Below are 20119 nucleotides of genomic sequence, written 5' to 3' on the forward strand. Positions count from 1 at the left end.
ATATAGCAGAAACTGTAAGAGCAGTATGCTAGCATGCTATTAAGAATATCATAATTCATATAAACATATGAAAATATGACAGAAGCTGCAGTAGAATGCTTATATACCAATCTCATATTGTATTAATTTCGTTAAGTATGCTAGGATTTCTAGTAACTAGTAATTTATTTATTTATAGTCTCTGATAGCAGTATGCCATTCAAAATAGCATGCTGATTTCCTATTTTATGTGTTTTATATAACAGAAACATGCAGGTAGGTCATTAGAAATGTCGTACTGAATTCTTTTCTTTATACGACAGAAATAATACGAGTTGTATTCTAGTGTATTATTTAGAATAGTATACTGATTTAGTTTGAAACAGTATGCCAATCGCCTAATGAGTATGCTATTCAGAACAGCATAGTGCATTCTTATCTTTATAAGCCCAAAACAAGTAGCATGGTTACTTAATATTTTTTATATGGCAAAATATTGCAAAAATATTTCAAGCATCCTATTCCCAATTCAAATTTATTTTAGTTTTTTTTTCTCTTTAAGCTGAAAGTCGGTGCTTGGTCCCCTAAAAAAGCATCATAAGTCATACGTATCGATTAACTATATGTTTTAAATCTCAGTATTATTGTTGTTGGTACAAGGCAGCACATTATTAAGCTCTAAAAAAAGTCTTAAATTTACAATAGACGGTTCCTCTGTGACTCACTCATCCTGCACAGATTATCAGGCACAGCCTGGGCGACGTTTAATTGGGATTTCAGTGGGAATGAGCCACGGCGCCGCACTGAGAGACGTGTCCAGCTCGCGTCCACTGCTGTCGGAGCAGACAGGCATGCGATCTGGTGACTGGCACATGCTGTGCCCACGCGCTTCCCGTGCCGTAAAAACCGAAGACGGCACTAGGAAACAGCGGCCGGGAGATTAGCCTGGCAATTATCTGTGAAGCAATTATCAGCTGGCGAGATGAAGACGACTGCTTTCCAAGGTGTTTCTTTATGTGTTTAATAGCTGTAGAGTAGTTTGATAAATTGTCAGAGCGAGTTTGTGCGATGCTAGAATTCACGGCTGACGGATCTGTTTGAGCTCTGATACGGTGAGAACTCAATTAATTAGGAGGAGTTTTTGTCTTTTCATTAACCTACTCTGACACTTTCTACAAACTATGCTAAGATTTAAGATGCCACCAAATAAACGAGGAGTGTGGAATCGAGGAACATGTTGCGGAATTCCTGCCAGGAAAGGTACCGAGAGGTATTCAGTCGTCAACAATAACATCCATGCAGGCAGATGTGTGGAGAAATGCGTGGGGGGAGAAAAACCACAATGTTTTCGCTTGGTGAACATGTGTCCTTTGACATTTTTAAAACTTCTTTCGGTGTATGATCTTTTTATAATAACTGAATGCGACATGTCATGCTGTATCCAATCTATTTATACACGTCTTCAGTGGCAGATTAGCTTTAAAGCACTGCAGTTTGACTAGCAAAAGCAGATGTGGTTTGGGAAATGATTACCGATGCACAGTGACACCCAGGTAAGAGCAATGCAAAATGAAATTCATTCAGCTCTAAACGAGTAGAACAAATAAAAGTGAATGTTTTATCACGTTGCACATTTTTGGCAACTGTTCTCACACACCTTACACTCTAAACACCTTAAAGATTTCTCTCGCACCCTCGGTTTCTCGTAAACCCGACACTCGCTCTTTGATCTGTTAATTCTCGCATGCTATCTCTCACCTGATTCGTCGTCAGACTTGTTCTCGTTCTCGGAGTCGGTGAGGGTGAGAGCAGAGTTCTCCCGGCTGGAGAGGCCAGAGCTGCGGCGGGACTTGATGTTGTGGCCGGCCCACAGCTGGATGACTTGCTCCGGTGAGATCGGGCCCTCTGGGTCGGAGTCCGCGTCGGAACCGGCGCTCAGAGAATAGCCGCGCTGCAAGAGGCCAATGTCTGGGCAGTACGCGTTCTGATGCGGGGCCGGTTCACAAATGCCTAGCTCAGCTAGAGTAAAGTTCCCTAAAGTGGTAAAAACAAAGCATGATCAGTCAGTTGTTAATTCGTATGGAAGGACTGGCCTGAGACAGCTGTGATTCATCCTGTGAAGAAATCAAGGCCCAATTCCATTTCTACCCCTTTCCCCTACCCCTCCACTTTGCGCGTTCACGTAAAAGAAGGAAAGGAAAGGACATGAGGCCAAGTATGGTGTCCCATACTTGGAATTTGTGCTCTGACTCAACCCATCCAAGTGCACACACATAGCAGTGAGAAGTGAACACACACACACACACCCAGAGCAGTGGGCACCAATGCTGTGGTGCCCGGGGAGCAGTTAGGGGTTCGTTGCCTTGCTCAAGGGTCTCAAGGAACCTGAGATTCGAACCCGCAACCTTTAGGCCACGACCCGCAACCATTAGGCCACGACTTCCCCCAAAAGGGGTAGGGGTGTCCGGATTCTCTTTTGGTTGGAGGGGTAGGAGTAAGGGGAAGGGCCAGATAGCCCTTCAAATGAAGATAACCCTAACGGGTATAAAATAGAATTGGTATTGGGCCCAAGTCAATTACACACACTGCAGCTACACTAATGAACTAAACCAACTAAACTAATGAGCTAGCTTTAGACAGTGCATAAAACCTTTCTAATAACATCCAAAACTAAAAACTATCACTTGGCAGGACATAAAACACAGGATATCATGACTGTACAATGCTTTGGTAGTAAGTACTATGATACCAGACCAGAATTACAGCATTAATTTTAATCAAACAACAATATTGAAAACAACTCATTGCTTTTAAATGATTTCTGATTGTTTACTTGATTGCATGAGTAATGGTTACTTAACTGAGAAATACTTGAAGGCCACATACTTTGTTTTCGGTTATTGTGTTCAATTTTATAATAATATTTAGTTTTTTTTAAGGAGTGTTATTTAGCATATTAGTTTTTCTGTGTTACCACAAATCATAAAACATCAGTGGTATTTGTTTCAATGTTCGTCATTGATTGGCTGCTTTTTCTAGACACAAAGAAGGAGCAGAGATAGGCCAAAACAATAGTTTTTACTCTTAACAATTTTATTTGTACTTTCAAAAGAATGTATTTCACATCAAAACATTATGATCATTAAAAACTATCCTCTTATTAAAATACTTTTGCCTTCCGTAATGAACTGGTGAAATGAATGAACTTTTATTTAAAGTTAAAAAGCCGATAAAGTCAATTTTAATGTGCATAGATGTATTATGCTCATACTAATGTATTCAACCTTGTGAAGAAACTTTTCTTCAGTATAAAGCAATCAGTTTTGATAGTTTTATAATCATTATTGAAAATAAATTTGTCTTGAACTTGGTCACTGATCCTGCCCACATCCCGTTCACATGCCAATCCTTTACCTAAATAAATAAATAGAAGTTCTGAAATACATGCATGTGTTCGATAATGAAGTCTGCATGCACAGTATTACAAAACATAAGAAAAAAAAGTTTAACTATAATGCTATAACAATACAAGTATCACTAATTAATTTACCACTTAATCAAAACTTTCATATGTAATAAATTTCACCCCATTATACATTTTACAGCCTCAAAGTCTTCAACACAAAGTCCAAAGCTAAAAGGAATGTTAACAATACAACCTTTTTTGCATTAAAAATGATATCAAACAAACAAATAATTATTATTCTGTAAATTATACAGAATATGCACTATTCTGTAAAGCTGCTTTGGAACAATACAGTATGTACTGTGAAAAATGCAGTACAAATATATTGAACATTCAAACTATATTAAGGCAGAGACTCACAAAGCAAAGGGGGGCAGCAGGAGCCTGAGGTTTAACAGCTCAAATCAGTAGACGTCAGCTCAGACGTCAGGTTATGTGTGGTGCAGGGCTAAGGGGCCTATTTTATCCTGCAGCTCTTTACCCGCTGCGAAATTTCCCTCACAGCATCACACCTCCTACTTTGATGAGTGTGACCGCGCTCATGCACACAAAACCTCGACTCACCACATTCACAGAGAGCTGGACACAAGCCCTCTGCTAACTAATATATATGAACATAGTGCACGTCATCCAAATGAAAGCACATCAGATTGAATCGATAAACACAACGGAGTCCCAATTAAGGACAGGCTGTGAAAAAACAATTAAAGGATAAGGCATGCACAACCAATTTCTTCTCTCCAGTAATTAAAACAGTCAATGCATGCCCTCCAATCAGCTGTATGAAGAAATGAAGAAGTAATTTCATTCATTACCACTCTTTAAGACAGGAATCTTCACAGCGGCTGAGATCGATATTGTAAAAATCAAGCGACCTTCATAGTTGCTTTATTCCTGACTATGTGGTGGTTGGACATAAAACACAAGACACTTCTGACTGTAGTAGCTCGAAGATAATTATGCTTTTCAAAATGACTTAAGTTGTATGCTGTGAGAACTGGACACATTTACAACAAGTAATATAACTACACAGCTACAAAATAACTACTACTAGTAATGCTACAAACACAACTAGTACTGCTATCAGTCTAGTCAGACCGTACTGTACCTGACATGAAGTAGCTCAGGAATGGGGAGAGATCCATGTACTCTGCGAGGGCAACAACAACATAAAACACCATCTTTAATGCCCAACGTCCTCGCATTTTACCTCATACATTTATCACATTTAAATGAAATACTGCACTGCTAACATTTCTTCCAACACCTCACAAATAGGTTTTCCCACTGTAGACTGTTTATTATAGCTCTTTGTAAAAGCACACAAAAGAATAAACAGATTTGTATAAAAATGATAGCAAATCACAAAAATTGTATTCCTAGATTTGTGTGTGTGTGTAGATGTAGCATTTGTGAGTATGCAGCTTGCATTTAAGTTGATATGTGAAATTACAAATGTTTTTTATCATATTTTCATAAAATGTACAGAGGCTCAAAATGTATTTACACTTTTAAAATCATAGTTAAAATATATGAATGCCATTCAATTATATATAAATAATAGATTAGACAGACAGACAGAGACAAGATACTATATGCATGAAGACGTATATAAACATTTGATGGAGATCTGCAGACTGTGAAGAAACAGACCATCTTGTTCCCTTCTTATGTTTACAAATTTCTATTACTGCCAGATGGAAAAATACCATAGTAAACCAAAAGAATGGCCATCTTTTTCTCAAACTGGGAATCATTCCCGGAGTGGGGACCGATCCCAAAAACACACTCAAAGCCTGTCGAAATCACAACTCCCAAAGGAGGTGGTCTTTCACAGAGAGAGGCAGAAAAAAATCTTCAAGACCTTGTAATGTCATCAAAATGTCTCATAACTTCAATATGTTCTTGTAAAGTTCTCCAAAATACAACATACTTGTGTGTGTGTGTGTGTGTGTGTGTGTGTGTGTTTCATTCTCATTTCTTGAACAATTCAGATTTTCACATTGGCTAGACTGGGTGCAGTGCTTTTTACAACATGGGTACTCATATTCTCCTGTGGGTTTACTCAATTACATACTCTTCATTACCTCTGATAATATGGACTTTATGTCTCTCATAAGCTCCTCTGATCAGGGATCATGCCTGTTTCTTCCTTGCACACACTTCACTTCACTTCACCTGTTCTGTCAGTGATTGCAGTAAGAGCCACCGCATTCTTGACCTCTGGATTTCTATTTCCTGTGCTCACTCTTCTCCTGACACTGGTCTTCAAATAGTAGTCTCAATTCTTACATGTCATGCTTCCTGCAGCTAGCAACAATTTGTCCTTGTTCTGTAGTTGTCTAAAACGTCACAGTTTTTATAATGAACTAATGTTTACCAGCAACACCATCTGAATATATGCTGTTTACAGGTCATATTTTTTATATTTCACAAATAATTTGCCGAAATAAAACTGCAACTTATGCACAAACCCATGATGTAGTTTGATTTACATTTGTAATTGTTTTAATGGTATTTTACAGAATGGTATTATACTGTAAATTTGATGTTAATACAATTTTCGACCGAACATACATTGCACATAAAATATAATATTTTATAATACAAAAGTTTGGGGTTTGGTAAGATTTTTTTAATGTTTATGACATTTGTCTCTCACGCTCACCAAGGCTGCATTTACAGTATTTAATCAAAAATACAGTAAAATAATAATAATAATATTGTCAAATATTATTAAATTGTAAAATAGTTGCTTTCAATTATATTTTAATTGAAGATGTAATTTATTCCTGTGATGTCAAATCTAAATTTCCAGCAGCCTATACTTCAGATATGGTTAGTTAACAGAGTGTCATGTCTGTAAGCTCTTAGATGTTGGCTATTCCAGCTTTATCGGTGCATATGAGGTATAACATATTCATCCTCTTACATCAACAGTATGTGCATTTTTAAGCAACTTTGGTGAATCTGCCAAGTGAATCAATGTAAATATAAATGCAAATAAAAACATCAGAGAGAGAGAGAGAGAAAAGTGATACATTATCACAGTGATTAACAGTGTGTGTGCACTTTACATATGTACAGCTGAGTAAGACGCCATCTGTGCAGATCTGAGTTCACAGTTGTGGATGGTGTTATTTAAAGACCTGTCAACTGATCTAAAGTAATGGATCTATCTCTATATCTACATATCTATCTATTCATGCATCCATAACTCCTAAGAAATGACTTTGTGACCTTACCAGCATCTTTCATTTCACATTACATTTTAGATGCCAGATTAGTTTAATATGTCTTAAGAAAAAGTTCAGAACTAGTTTCAATAATTTTGAACACCACAGGGGGGTTGCGTAGGGTCTTAAAAAGGGGGCTTTTAGAGGCTCTAATTTGACATCCAGTGCTTGTATCCAGGCTGGAGGTGTGTTTCTCCTGTGTTTTTTGCATTAAAGCCTTTTACAGGTGCCCGAACACACACTGAGGTAATTTAGGGGCCTTACACGCCCCCGAGGACTGACTCAAATCCCATTTTAGGCCCCAAGAGTGGAAATTGTCCGCTGGTCATTATGCTTCATCAGACCCATAAAAGAAGCATTTGACTTTCCCGAGAGAGGGGGCTGATTGGCCGTTTGAGTAATATAAAAAGACCTCCGCTTCAGCAGGGAGAAGGATGTGATTTGTGCGTCTAGATCTGCATGCTTCTCTGTGGTCTCTCTATAACCCCCCACACCCCACTACTGATGATGGCGGGTAATGGACCTGCTCCAGAGAGCGTCTTTGTGCTGCATGTTTGTTCATGTTCTGTGGGCTGATGGTTATTATTGTTACTGAAGGCATGCGTTGAGGAAATGGGACTCTGTGGGAACCTGCGAGAATAAGAGCACTGGCTGAAACTTATTTAAATCTGCCACTTGACTAATTGAAACTTTACCTCTTTTAAAAGAAACTTTTGGGAAGAGTGTGGGGTACACCATTTTTAAATCGTCACGCCTACATAAAATATGTAGGAGAAATGACAGGCAGTGAATCCAAAAAGCATTTGGACACTTTAGGCATATTTTAAAATGAATAATTGTCACTGTGTTAAAATATCAAACCGAGTGACATTTAATTTATAGTTATTTAAAGATTTATTTATAGAGCCAATTTCACAAGAATATCTTGGTTGGATGACACCAACCTTGTTGGTTGACTAAAAAAGTGAACAGAGTTCTGACATTCAGACTTTTTAAAGTATGGATTAAATGTCAAAATACTTTTTAGAGCTACTGTATCTGCTGTAAATTATAAAAATGTAACAAATAATAATAATAATTCAATGTGAACCCCCCCCTTTCCACCATGAAATAAATAAATAAATGTTAATTGCGACTTTTTATCTTACAATTCTTATTTCCTCCTAATTTTGAGTTTACATCTCACAATTCAGAATTGTTTCTCTGAATAATAATAAAGTTAAAAAAAACTTTTTGCTTCACAATTTCTTGCAATTCAGACTTTTTTCTCAAAACATCTCACAATTTTCTGTTTATATCTCACAAATAAAAGTTTATTTAAAAAATGTAGAATGAAAAAAATCTAAATCTCAATTCTGAGATAAAAAGTCACAATCTTATTTTTATCCTGTGGCAGAAACAACCTTCCACAGTTACTTGCTATTTCTTTGTAATCAATAAAATTTACAAGCAATTTCAAAGTGAAAATTGTTTCTGCACCAATTTGTTTTCAGTGTACAGAGTTAAAGAGAGAATATGAGGACCAATAAACCCTGATATAAAGAAAAGGAGGTATGTAGAGGGAAAGGACATAAATCAAGGTCAGCCTTCTGGGTTCTAGGCAAGGTATGCTATGAAGTGGATCGTGGGATTGTGGCGCCATTAATGAAATGACACAGCTGTCTGCATCCCTCTAGATATCTACACCCAGGTCCGTTTGCTTTCTCAGCTCACGCACGTACTATACACAACCATGACACCTTCAATCAATCAGCACCCCTTCAGATTTGCCTCTTATTCAACACTCACTGTATTGTGCTCGCTAAGCAACTCGTTAATGCAGTGCTCTATAATTATATTACTATGGAGACGCAGTTGGGTTCTCCATCATTCGCTCGGGACTGCTACACCTACATTTGATAGAGATACAGATTTTCCATAATTGACTGACGGTATACTGCTCTCCATGGGAAATCAGCTCCTGCCACAGATACAGGTACAAAAATTTTTTACACCATAATTCATACACAACCTTTCATTTTTGAGACATATTTTTTGATTCAAGCATAAAAATGGAAACAGTTTTACTAAAGTATATATATATATATATATATATATATATATATATATATATATATATATATATATATATATATATATACACATACTTTTATTTTGACAGCACTACATTTAAAACACACAAGCACTTTCTCAACTAGTGCTGGTAAAATGCAACAGAAAAAATATCGTTATCAGTATAAAATGTCAAGATGTGACACGACTAGCTACTTTTAATACATAAATTGTGCAATATTTTAACACCTTACGTTAAAAATAAGGTCTCCCAGCACTGCAGATACCGAGCAGAAACCACCGCTTCGTCTTGGCTGAAAGTGTGAGGATCACATCTAGCACACTCTCTGATTCAGAGCCTCCTACCTGTCCCTGTGACATCAGATCCTGCGTGGGGCGTGCTGGCGCTGTAGGTGGCATGCTATCATCGGTGGTCTCAGAAGGGCAGGGTGTTAATTGAGAGGGTTTACGCTCAGCAGTAGGCGTCCGCTGAGTTTTTGCAGCATACTTTGTTCCCAAGATGCATAGCACATCATTAGGGCCCCCATTAATGTTGGGACATAGAGTTAACAGCTAAGCAAGAACAGGGCCCTCAGTGTCAAACGCCCTGCCCCATGTGAGCCACCTGCACCGCACGGCCACTCAACACCTTTTAATTGGGCCACAGAAATAGATCAGACCCCACTGGGAGCCATTTTGTTTCTCATAAAGCACCTGACATAAGCCCTTGGTATTAACACCATCACATATGCTGCAAAAGCATGACATGTTTGAAGACCCGAAGGAAGCAGATCAAAATCCTTGGGGAGCGCTAAAAAGGTGAGTATATTTTTTTTGCCATTTGAGTTGGGGTCCCATTGGTGGCATCTGGTTAACAGTTTGTAAATTTGCGGTGAAAACTTTATCGAAACATCTGTCTGCATTTGGCACTCCATTACACCGACATAATAGCTTGAGTTGTATTTACTAATCAAACGAGAGAGCACCAAAACGTATCTCAAATTTATGAGACCTTCAGTATTTCCCATTACACCACAAGCTCGCTGCTCATTACACAGTCATTTTAACCTCTGAAAAAAAAAACAAAAAAAAAACATGAGAAATGTCTGAATGTTTTACGGAGAGTCTCCAGGCACTGAGCGAGATGCTTTATAAGACTGGATTTGACAAAGTATTAAATACCCTGCGCTCAGCAGCATAGTGGCATAATTGAACCCAAGGGCAAAAGTGCCCCAAATTGCAGCCACTTAGCCACGCTATACTGTACCAAACATTTAATAATTAAAAGAATCCTTCCTACGAAGGGATAAAACAACAGCCTCAGAGATACAGGGAATGCCATCTGCAATTAGACAGAGCTTAGCAGGCTGGTGTCAGAAGAGGTGTCACAGCTGTCCAAACTGTGAGTTTAACCGGCATGTCATGAGTGCTATTAAGCACCAGCTGACCCCCTGATGGCCTTCAGGGCTCAGACTGCCCACTGAGTCTTGTCTTTTTGGATATGGTGCCCTGGTACCATGGTAAGCTCCTTCATTAGACGTCTCAACCACCCACTGCGGCTGCCATGGACAAAGGGTGTTCAGAGGTAGGACTTGGAGGGCCGAGACCCACAGGGACATAACTAGTAACCTATATTATTCTATCTGTAAGTTGTTTGCAGTTGCCAAGCAATGTATTAGCTTTAACATAGAGCTCACAGGTTTTATTTATAGTGATTTTACGGCAGCTTTGATCATAAATCCAATCAGAAAAAGTCACTATTTTTAACCTTATCTTTATAAAAGGTAAAATGGCCTCATGCCAATCCTGCAAGCTATTGTAATTTTAAACTAGCTGCCTGTGAAGGGTATGGCACCTTTCACACGCACACACAATAATAATAAAAAATAAACTAATAAAACTAATGAAAACAAAATGCTGTTATTATTATTAAAAATAGTAGTAGAAATAGTATTTGCTACCAAAAAAAGTTCTTTGGACTAAATAGCAGAGGCCATGTGTGCATATATGAATATACAATTAAATATTGATCCAGCCCTCATGGGAATCAAGATAACATAATGAAACAATGTTGGCTGTGATCATAATGTGCATTTGCCTTGAGAGATTCCAGAAGAGATTAAAGGCTTTCAAGCAAGAATATGCCATATTAAATTCTTAAAAGATTAAGCGACGTGTTAATGCAATTATTGTAAGCCTGTTGGCATATACGTACAACCTAAGATCAGCAGTGAGCGGAGACTGTCCAAATACCAAATATGCATTGTTAAATGTAGAGTTCTTAAACGCTAATTCGGAGAACTGGGACATAACACACTATGAAACTGGAGAACAAAATAATTCAACTTATAATCAACTAAATTAAATTAAATACATATAAATAAATAAATGCTGGATTACTCTGCTCAGAAGATTTTCTCCTATGTTTGGGTATAATCTCCTGCTGTTTGAGCTTTTCACAAAATGCATGTTTTTCCTTGCCTATCACTCAATATGTGTCACACAGTCAGATACAAAAATAATGCGTCAAAAATGTATCATACACTTCAGTGAGTTAATGAATTGAGACTACAGGATGGTTTGAAATGATTTTCAGCTTGATCTATTGAACTTGTACCATAGTGAGACAGAATATCTTTAAGTGTTAAGCGAAATTTTGCACTTTTGACAAGTTTTTGTTTTTCTAATGTTGCAAATGCGTGACAGAATTGACAAAAAGTTCTGACAGAAAATAAGCTATTAAACACTTCATAAAGTATTTAAATAAAGACTAAATTAATATAATATATATCATTTACATATACACTATTTATAATAATAATAATAACACACATTTTTAATTATATTTAATTATAAAAATAAATAATGTATACAAATTAAAAAAATGGAAGAACTTGGTCTGAGGGCGAACCGTTTTAAGTGTAGCGAGGAAAATGTTTTTCCATGTCCGAAGAATCAATGTTTAAGCATATTTCGGATGTTTTTGGGGTTAATTAAATACCCGAGGCATAAAAATATTTGCCTTGAATTTAACTTCTTTGCTTGTATGCCCTGACAAGCAGTTACAGACAGAGGCGGTGCCTGAAGCTTCAGGGACACTTGAAACCAATTCCCAAGCCATCAATGAGCAAACAAGAAAACTCTGAGCTGTCTCAAGGTTGATGTGAAAAGAGTTTCAGGGTGTTCGGGAGAGTGGACGAGGCTACAGGGCAATGCGAAATAGAATGTGACGAGGACAGCGAGAGACAGAGAGGGAGAGACTGCATTTAATCTCACAGTCTTTTATATTTAATACCGGCCAGGTTCTTTTGTTCTCCCTTTGATATTTTCCTGCAGAGATTTATTGCAATACCCCGACAAAGCATAAAATCAACCAAATAAAATAATCAATGAAATGCGTGACTTGACAGCTTATTCCACATCAAAACAGCAGCTGTGGGGTGATGAGAGAGGGATGGAGTGGGAAAAATCGAGTACAATGTCACTGCTGAGGGGCTCCTAAACAGAATATGACTAGCTCCTTCTTGCTTCTCTCTGAATACCACGCGCAAGCTATCAGCTTGTTTTAGATAGCTCATAAAGTAGGAATTAGGGGATAGGCAGGGTGCCGTGGTCCTCCGAAATCCACAACAGAGCCTGTGACGTTTGGAACAAGAACCCACATACAAATCCAGGATCAAACTGGATCCAAACAAACACCCCGAGAGACCGCTAAAGTTCCTGATGTGAAACTCATTAGTTCGGCAACTAATTGTCATTCTGTGTGGCGTGACCAGTGATGACAGTCTATAAAAGCCCCAGATGCACATTTAATACAGTCAGGAAGGGCTGTCAATTGATTAAAAAGTTTGTTTTTTACCATTTTATTTATTTATTTAAATGTATAATTAATTGCACTAATTGAACAAATTAAATTAGCCTCCCTACAAAAAGAAAGTGCTGTCAATAGTACCCCTAACCCAAATGCTGAGAAGCAACAGAAGCTTACAGCAATGAAATAAAAAGCTTGCTGCAGTCGATGGTGTTGCAGGACAGGCCGTCTCTACTGAAGGCCTGTGCAGACACAGATGTGCCTCTGTAGACGCAGATGTGCCCCTGCAGGGGTGTGAAGACATAGAGGGGCGGAGAGTGATGGAACATTCGATCTACTGCCCTACTGCTCGCAGCTGGACCATACGCTTGAGAGCCACCAGTGAGCCAAAGAGCCCAGCTCAGTTTTCATTTTCACCTAAGAGGGGCCATTACTGAGACGTCTAACACATCTGTTTATAGAAATAAGTAGCTAGATCAATTATAATCAAAGCACAGCATACTAGGAATCTACCTCACCTCATCAATTCAATACGATGTCATTTACAACCCTTTTGAGTGCAATTTTCCACTGTTCTGGCTAAAATGCCACTCCTAACAACAAATTGCAAATTACTTAAAGGGATAGTCTGCACAACAAAGGAAATTCTGGCATTATTTACTCATCCTCAAGTCATTCCAAATCTGTATGCATTTTTTTTTAATCAGTGAAACTTGTGACTTCTACTGTATTTTATGTGTATATAAATGGTAGTCAAAGGGAACTAAAAGTGTTTGGCCACCAACATTCTTAAATATCTTCTATTATGTTCCACAGGAAAAAAAGAAAAGAAAGCCATATAGGTTTGGATTGACATAAGGGTTAGTAAATAATGACAGAATTTTAATTTTTGGGTGGGTTATCCTTTAATTATAATTCAAAAGTGGACACATTTTGTGTGTGCGCATGCAGTTTGAATATTTTTGAGTTAAGCAATTATTTTAGCATTAAATGTAACAGACAATTTCTGGCTAAATATAAATAAATAAATTATTAAGAACATTTACCTTTTTATTCTTCTTCAGTGTCATATTAATGAAACTGCTAAGATTTAATAATTACTCTAAGATCTTTTAAAAAAAAATTACAACTTGAAAATTGGCTGCATAAAGTTATTAGGAATGTGCTGCTATTAAAATTCTGGCTGATTTTTTATATATTTTCTTAATTATTTAAGACTTTTTGTCATATTTTCTACTAACCAATTTATGTTATTAAAATGTTACACTATTCTGTATAGATAAAACACTTTTTTACTAAGTTAACTAAAAATGACAAAAAATCTAAATCACTAGTTTTAAATCCTACAAGTGAATTGTCATTGTATCATGCAGTATGAAAAAATAGATGTGATATTTGCTAAGAATTACATTTAATTAAATTAATGTTTTTATTTATTTATTTAAATTACCTTTAAGTGAGTGTTAGATGATGGCAAAATATTAACTGTAAAGAAGTACAACCAATTATGTATGCATGCATGAATGAATGAATGAGCAAGCTGAAGCAGCAAGAGTATCTCTAAAAGACACAAAACATAGTATATACAAAAAAAGTACTCCATGAATGCTTTAAGTACAGTATTAATGTTGTCTGATTGACAATCCTGACATGTGAGCATGTCCTCATATCCCACAGAGCAAAGGGACTTAAAGTGTAGAGCATTAAGAGTCAAATCTGCTCTCAGCGTGAATCTGAGGAGCATTAGGAGCATGCAGCGTCTACAAATACCAAATGGAGTCAGAGTGAAAGGTTGGACTGTTCACTCGGACAGAAAATAGCTCTCTTAAAAAGTTGAAAAGTAATATTTCGCTTCCTCTCCGCGCAACCGTTAACGTGGGCTGTGATGACTATGTGAGTGAGCGAGAGAGAGCAGAGTAATTTGGCAGTGCCCTTTGAGTGCTGTTACATATGGCCCCTGCACGCTGTTAGTCTCCCGTGGCAACACTTCCCACGGATGCATCTGCAGTCAGTGAGCCGCTATCGCCTTAAGTAGCCGAGCGGCATCAATCTGACGGCCACCAACTCTCTGCTTCTCCACAGCCGCTGCGCCTGTCAGTCTGTCTAGCTGTCCTCCCTCCATCCAGTTCCCTACACCTACCATTAATTCTTGCTCACTGACGCTGTCACCGCACATTCCCCTGGGACCGCAGGCCACTCCACCCCAGGCTGCGAGAGCTCTGGGATCTGTTGTCAGCGGCTAAGTGCTGTGGCAAGAAACAGTTGAATGGAGGGAGAGAAAAGAGGCTGCAATCTCTCTGGCGGGTTTGTCTTCCTCTTTCGCTTGGTCTGGCTGTGATCAATGATATCGAGTTGGAATCCATTTGGGTGCAATCAATGCGGCACCGGCAGCGGCTCACGCAGAGGACGACTCGCAGGTCTGACACCGCTTTTTTCAAAGATGACCCATCCGTGGCTTCGCTCCGGATCCGCGGCAGCCTGCTCATCATGACTCCATAGAACTCGCTCTCTCTTCCGGTTACTGCTTCCTTTTCTAGCCAGCCTCAGGTGAAGCGGTTGACTTCTCTTATTAGCATCAAAGACATTCAAAAAGGGTTGTAAAACACAAAGATTAAACAAGGGGGACCGCATCTGAACCAATCAGTCGAGTCTGAGCTTGTAAGCCAGTCACCTTCAATCAAAGGCCTGCTGCTATTTTAGCATGCATCTGCAGTTTGGCACTGTGCCGAACATCCCTGCATAGAGTCAGCAACAAGTCTACAGCCTGAGGCATGAAGTGGGTCGACCGACGTAAGTTATAAGACGGCTAAGACTGAACAGGTGACAGCGGATCAGTGGCATCAGGCTAGGGAAAGTCTGCTGGGAATTGGTGACACATTTGAAGCAGCAGGGGGCGGAATTGGAGGTACTTCCTGTAATAGAAGTAACCTTTCTGAGATCGGATTGCGTTTTTTTCTCCAGCAGCATGCGTAAACACAGAGCAGAGGGATTAGCTACCGGTGACATGGCCTGCAACTGAATACACTGTCCTGCTTTTATGTTTCACACCTTCACTGTACAACATATGTCATGTAGAAGCACAGATATCCATGTCCAAAAACATCTAATCACACTATCATCACCCTAACATTTTCTCTGCCCGTACCCTAAAATAAGAGTGAAATTAAGTGATGTTAGCCTCTAACTAGGTGTGAGAATGTAAAGTGAATCATGATCTGATTTCAGGATGATTCCTGATACGTCAAATTTTTTTCTTATTCTGCTGTGCATAAGCAAAACACAGTGAATATACACTGCCTAAACAGCCTTTTAGACTGAACCATTTTTTGTTGGCGGAGTTACAGTATACAGTCTTTTTAGAGCAGAGCTATCATGAAAAATGAAGCACACTGATTTTATTTTTCCTTCAATTTCATTTTAGTACACTATTATGTACAAAATTATGTACAAAACACAGACTATTTATAAAATGAAATCATTTTCTTCCTTTGAAACACTGCACAACCTTTATGTGGTTCATACATTTATACTTTTAACTGTAGTATGCAAGACTCAAATGACTGGATGGACTAGTTAGCATACTCATGGTTAAACTAAATAAATATTACAATATATTTTATATTTAATATTTCTATTTATGATTAATTATGTTTTGTATTGAATTGTCAGTAACCATTGGTGTCACGTTAAAGAAATATATATAACAAAAATTAGCATCTCAAAGAAATTGAAAATCATGAAAAGATTTTTTCTTGTAACTCATTTCAAAAAGTGAAACTTTCATATATTTTAGATTCATTACATGTAAAGCCCAGCATTACATTACATGTGAAGTACAGCATTTATTTAAAATAGAATTAATTTTGGAACATTATAAATGTGTTTACTGTCAATTGTGATCAACTGAATGCATCCTTTAATATATAAAAGTATTCATTTTTGTTAAAAATAGTAAATAAATAAATATTGATCCTTAAGGGCTGAACCCTGTAGGCTATATTTTCCAATTCTGTGTAGCAAATGTGCTGTATATATGAGCATACTTTGTGGTATATTTGTGTGTTTTTACCTCCTTGTCTGGTGAACTCATCTGCTTCATGATGCACCAGGTCAGTCACACATCCCCCATAATGCAGGCGTGACTCATGATCGAAAGCCTTCAGGGTCTCGCTGGAGCTGTAGGACTTCTGGGTGGGTACGCGACATTCGTCGTGGTCCAGAGAGGAGGTGGTGAACTGGAAATCTTTCCCACAGTGGCCGTGGGTCAGTGTACGGTGCCTGCGCTCCTTCAGATCCATGACAACTGCTGCAGCCCGATGATCAGATCAGTCCGCAAGGTGGAGGTCTCAACAGCTGTACAGTCCTTCACCTGGTAATAGAAGACAACACAAATCAATAAAGTACAAAATATATATTCCCTGCTGAAACGACCAGCATAGATTGCTGATTTGAGCTGGTTAGTGCTGGTCTCGCCAGCGGAGCAACATAGCCATAGCCAAGCAAATATCATCCAGATAAGCTTTCTAGAGAATCTTACTGACTAATGACGTTTCAGAAGCACTACAGCATCCAAAATACAGGCAAAAACAGAATCGGAACTGATATGTGCACTTACATGTACTTACAGCGTACCTATCTAATAAAGCACTGGGCAATATAAGATGACTACATAGGTTAAGGTTAGGTTTAGGGGTAGGTTTGGAATTATTACCCAGTTATTGTTATAATAAGTACTGTACATAGTATGTACTTGTAGAACAGGACTGTAAAAAAGGGCTACCAAAATAACTCTTTGCTACATGGTGCATTCATAAACAGAAGAGTGGAGAAACATCTAAACAAAAAGAAGCAGCTGTCATTACAGCCATAATCACAGATGAAATAGTGGAGCAGGAACTGAGACGTGTGGAGGAGTGAAGTCATGATGCCGATGAAGAATGAGTGATAGAGTGAAAAAGAGGAGAAGGAGGAGGAGAAAGGAAATGACTTGAGGGCATTGCGAGTCTCTCCCTCATTATCGCGGACAGAGTGAGAAAAGCTCCCTCTGTGGCCGTGAGAGGATAATCACAGATGCCTGGATGTGCCGCGGAAAACAGGGAGTCGAACACAGCCCGGCCCCGGCCCGATCATATCACACGCTAACATACAAAAACATCAACACTAATCTATTTCCTGTGCATACTGGAGATGCTACCCCAGTCCAGAACCATCAAAGATAAGAACCTTTTTTTTAAATGTTTTTTTTGTTTGTTTGAAGATGTTTTTAATATTAAAATATTTTCCTAAATTAAATATTTTAATTGTATTTTGGGGTTTGATTATAAATGTGAAATAATAATAATAATAATAATAATTATTATTATTATTAAACTCAAAAATTAACCACACGATATTATGCGTAATTAACTGTGGTAACTAATTTAAAACACAACAATTCAAAGGTTTGGGGTTAGTATTTTTTATGTTATTAAATGTGATTAATCACATTAGCTGTGACTATGAGTTTAATCATAAGTACATTTACATTTATTCATTTAGCAAGTACATTACCATTTAAAAGTTTGGTGTAAGAAAGAAATGAATACTTTCAGTGAGCAAGGATGCACTAAAAATGTATTAAAAATGACACTAAGGACACTTAAATGATTTAAATTTCAAATAAATGCTGCTCTTTTGAACTTTTTATTCATCAAAGTTATACTTTTAAAAAATATATTATATAAAATACTAATTCTAACACTTATACTACCAATAATAATAATAATCGTAACCAGGAAAGGTGTGCTTCACAAGTGTCTGGATGAGGGGTGCTTAATAAGCGTAAACATAAAACACACAAACACACGAAGAATCCTGAATTAATACAAATCATGTAATCTCAGAAATAAAGCACGTTAATTTTCTCTTCACAGTTTTTCATTCATTTTTTTTAATTCACCTGTCAGTGTGCAGCTCATCAGAGCATGTGTACAAAGTCCATGTTTCTGGCACAAATGCCATTCTAACTTCAGACATGATTCTACGGTTTTAGCACGAAAGCAATTAGACACTAATTAAAAGTAAATTCACCCACACTAGTCCAGCTGCAGGCATCCTTCCTCCACAAACATGCGCAGTTATTATACCTGAGCCGTCTGAGTACAGAGAACGTCAGGGGGAACTTTAGCCGGCCCCTCTGTGCCTGTCTGTTTTACTAAGTGCGGTCAGAACAAACTCGGCCTGCTCCTGTCCCCCTCAACAAGCGCTCTCCATGCTGTTCCTCCTGCATTAGCTTGATTGGAGGAGATGTCCACCGCTCCAGGGACGGTCTGGCGTTCGGCACGGAGAGGATGATTTTCCGGCACGGCAACAGACCGTTACATAACAACACGGCCACTAGCTGTCCTGCACATACTGAAAATAATTGAATATGCAGAGGAAAAATAATCAGGTCACCTAGCACGATAATTATTTACTGCGAAACACTCGCATAAAAGAACGAGAGAGACAAAGCATGCGACACTGGCTTAATGTGGATTCATTAAAGGAGACTATAAGGTCATTTTAAGATTTGCCTCCAGTGTCTGTTGATTAGAAGCGGATATTTAATGTTTATAAAGGCCTCATTATGGGCTAAAATAAAACATTCAATCACTGAGGCCATTAACGGTTCAGAATGGGAGTGTTTACTACAGCGAATAAAATCTGGACAAAGCTTCAGATTGTAGAACGCAGGAAAAGTCTTTGCTCACAAATGAATGACCAATTACCGTATATGTATATTCAAATATGAAACTGTCCATTTCAAGTCCTTCTATTCATTGCATCTGACCTTTCTTCACTCTACCAGGCCTGCACTAGAAAGCTTTGTTGATGTCTGGAGTGGGTTATTTGGTCAGCCACTGGGCTGCAGGGGCTGTTCAGAGTGCTGATTTCAGGTGCAGTGACATTGTGGGTTTCTGCGAGAGCGTCACATGCACGGGCGTGTGGATGGAGGAAGGGCTGGTTAAAGGAGGGCCCTGGGGCTACTCTAACACCGTGGTGGTGAGATGATGCACAATGGTGTGGAGGAGAGCCGGGCCAATATAAGCCCAGGCTGCAGCACAACCAGGTCAGTCTTTCCATTCATTACAGGCAGTGGAGGAGAAGTGAGGCCTCAGGGCTCCCTCTCCTCAGGCTCAGCCCGCTGATAGGCAAGGCAAGGCAAGGCAAGTTTATTTATATAGCACATTTCAAACACAGTGGTAATTCAAAGTGCTTTACATAAAAGAAAGTGAAATAGACATTAAAATCAATAAAAACATGGAAATAAGAATAATAAAAACAAGGAATTTTAAAATGATATAGAAAATGATTTAAAATAAATTTAAAGAAAATGATTATACATAAAATTCATTGCAGTCAGTTCGGACATATAGCACAGTGCTCATTCAACAAATGCACAGTTAAACAGATGAGTTTTGAGTCTTGATTTAAATGTGGCTAATGTTTTAGCACATCTGATCTCTTCTGGAAGCTGGTTCCAGCTGCGGGCCGCATAATAGCTAAACGCAGACTCCCCTTGTTTTGTGTGAACTCTTGGTATTTCTAACTGAC

At 38.3% G+C, this 20119-nt stretch overlaps 1 protein-coding gene across 4 annotated transcripts in view; it reads right to left on the reverse strand.

Moving 5' to 3' along the window:
- Positions 1-16842, reverse strand: part of LOC306853715 (teneurin-2-like) — a gene marked incomplete at its 5' end in the record, with an annotated part of 227949 nt that extends 211107 nt beyond the window's left edge. For 2 of the 4 annotated variants that reach the window (XM_079391336.1, XM_079391334.1), the window contains 3 exons: positions 1738-2013; positions 4554-4595; positions 16614-16842. In XM_079391336.1, coding sequence (XP_079247462.1) covers positions 1738-2013; positions 4554-4595; positions 16614-16842 — 547 coding nt within the window. The remainder of the gene's footprint in view (positions 1-1737; positions 2014-4553; positions 4596-16613) is intronic. The other 2 variants (XM_079391337.1, XM_079391335.1) reach the window with 1 other exon arrangement.
- Positions 16843-20119: the final 3277 nt, after the last annotated feature.

The sequence above is a fragment of the Barbus barbus genome (assembly GCF_936440315.1).
Source record: "Barbus barbus genome assembly, chromosome: 33".
NCBI lineage: Eukaryota > Metazoa > Chordata > Actinopteri > Cypriniformes > Cyprinidae > Barbus > Barbus barbus.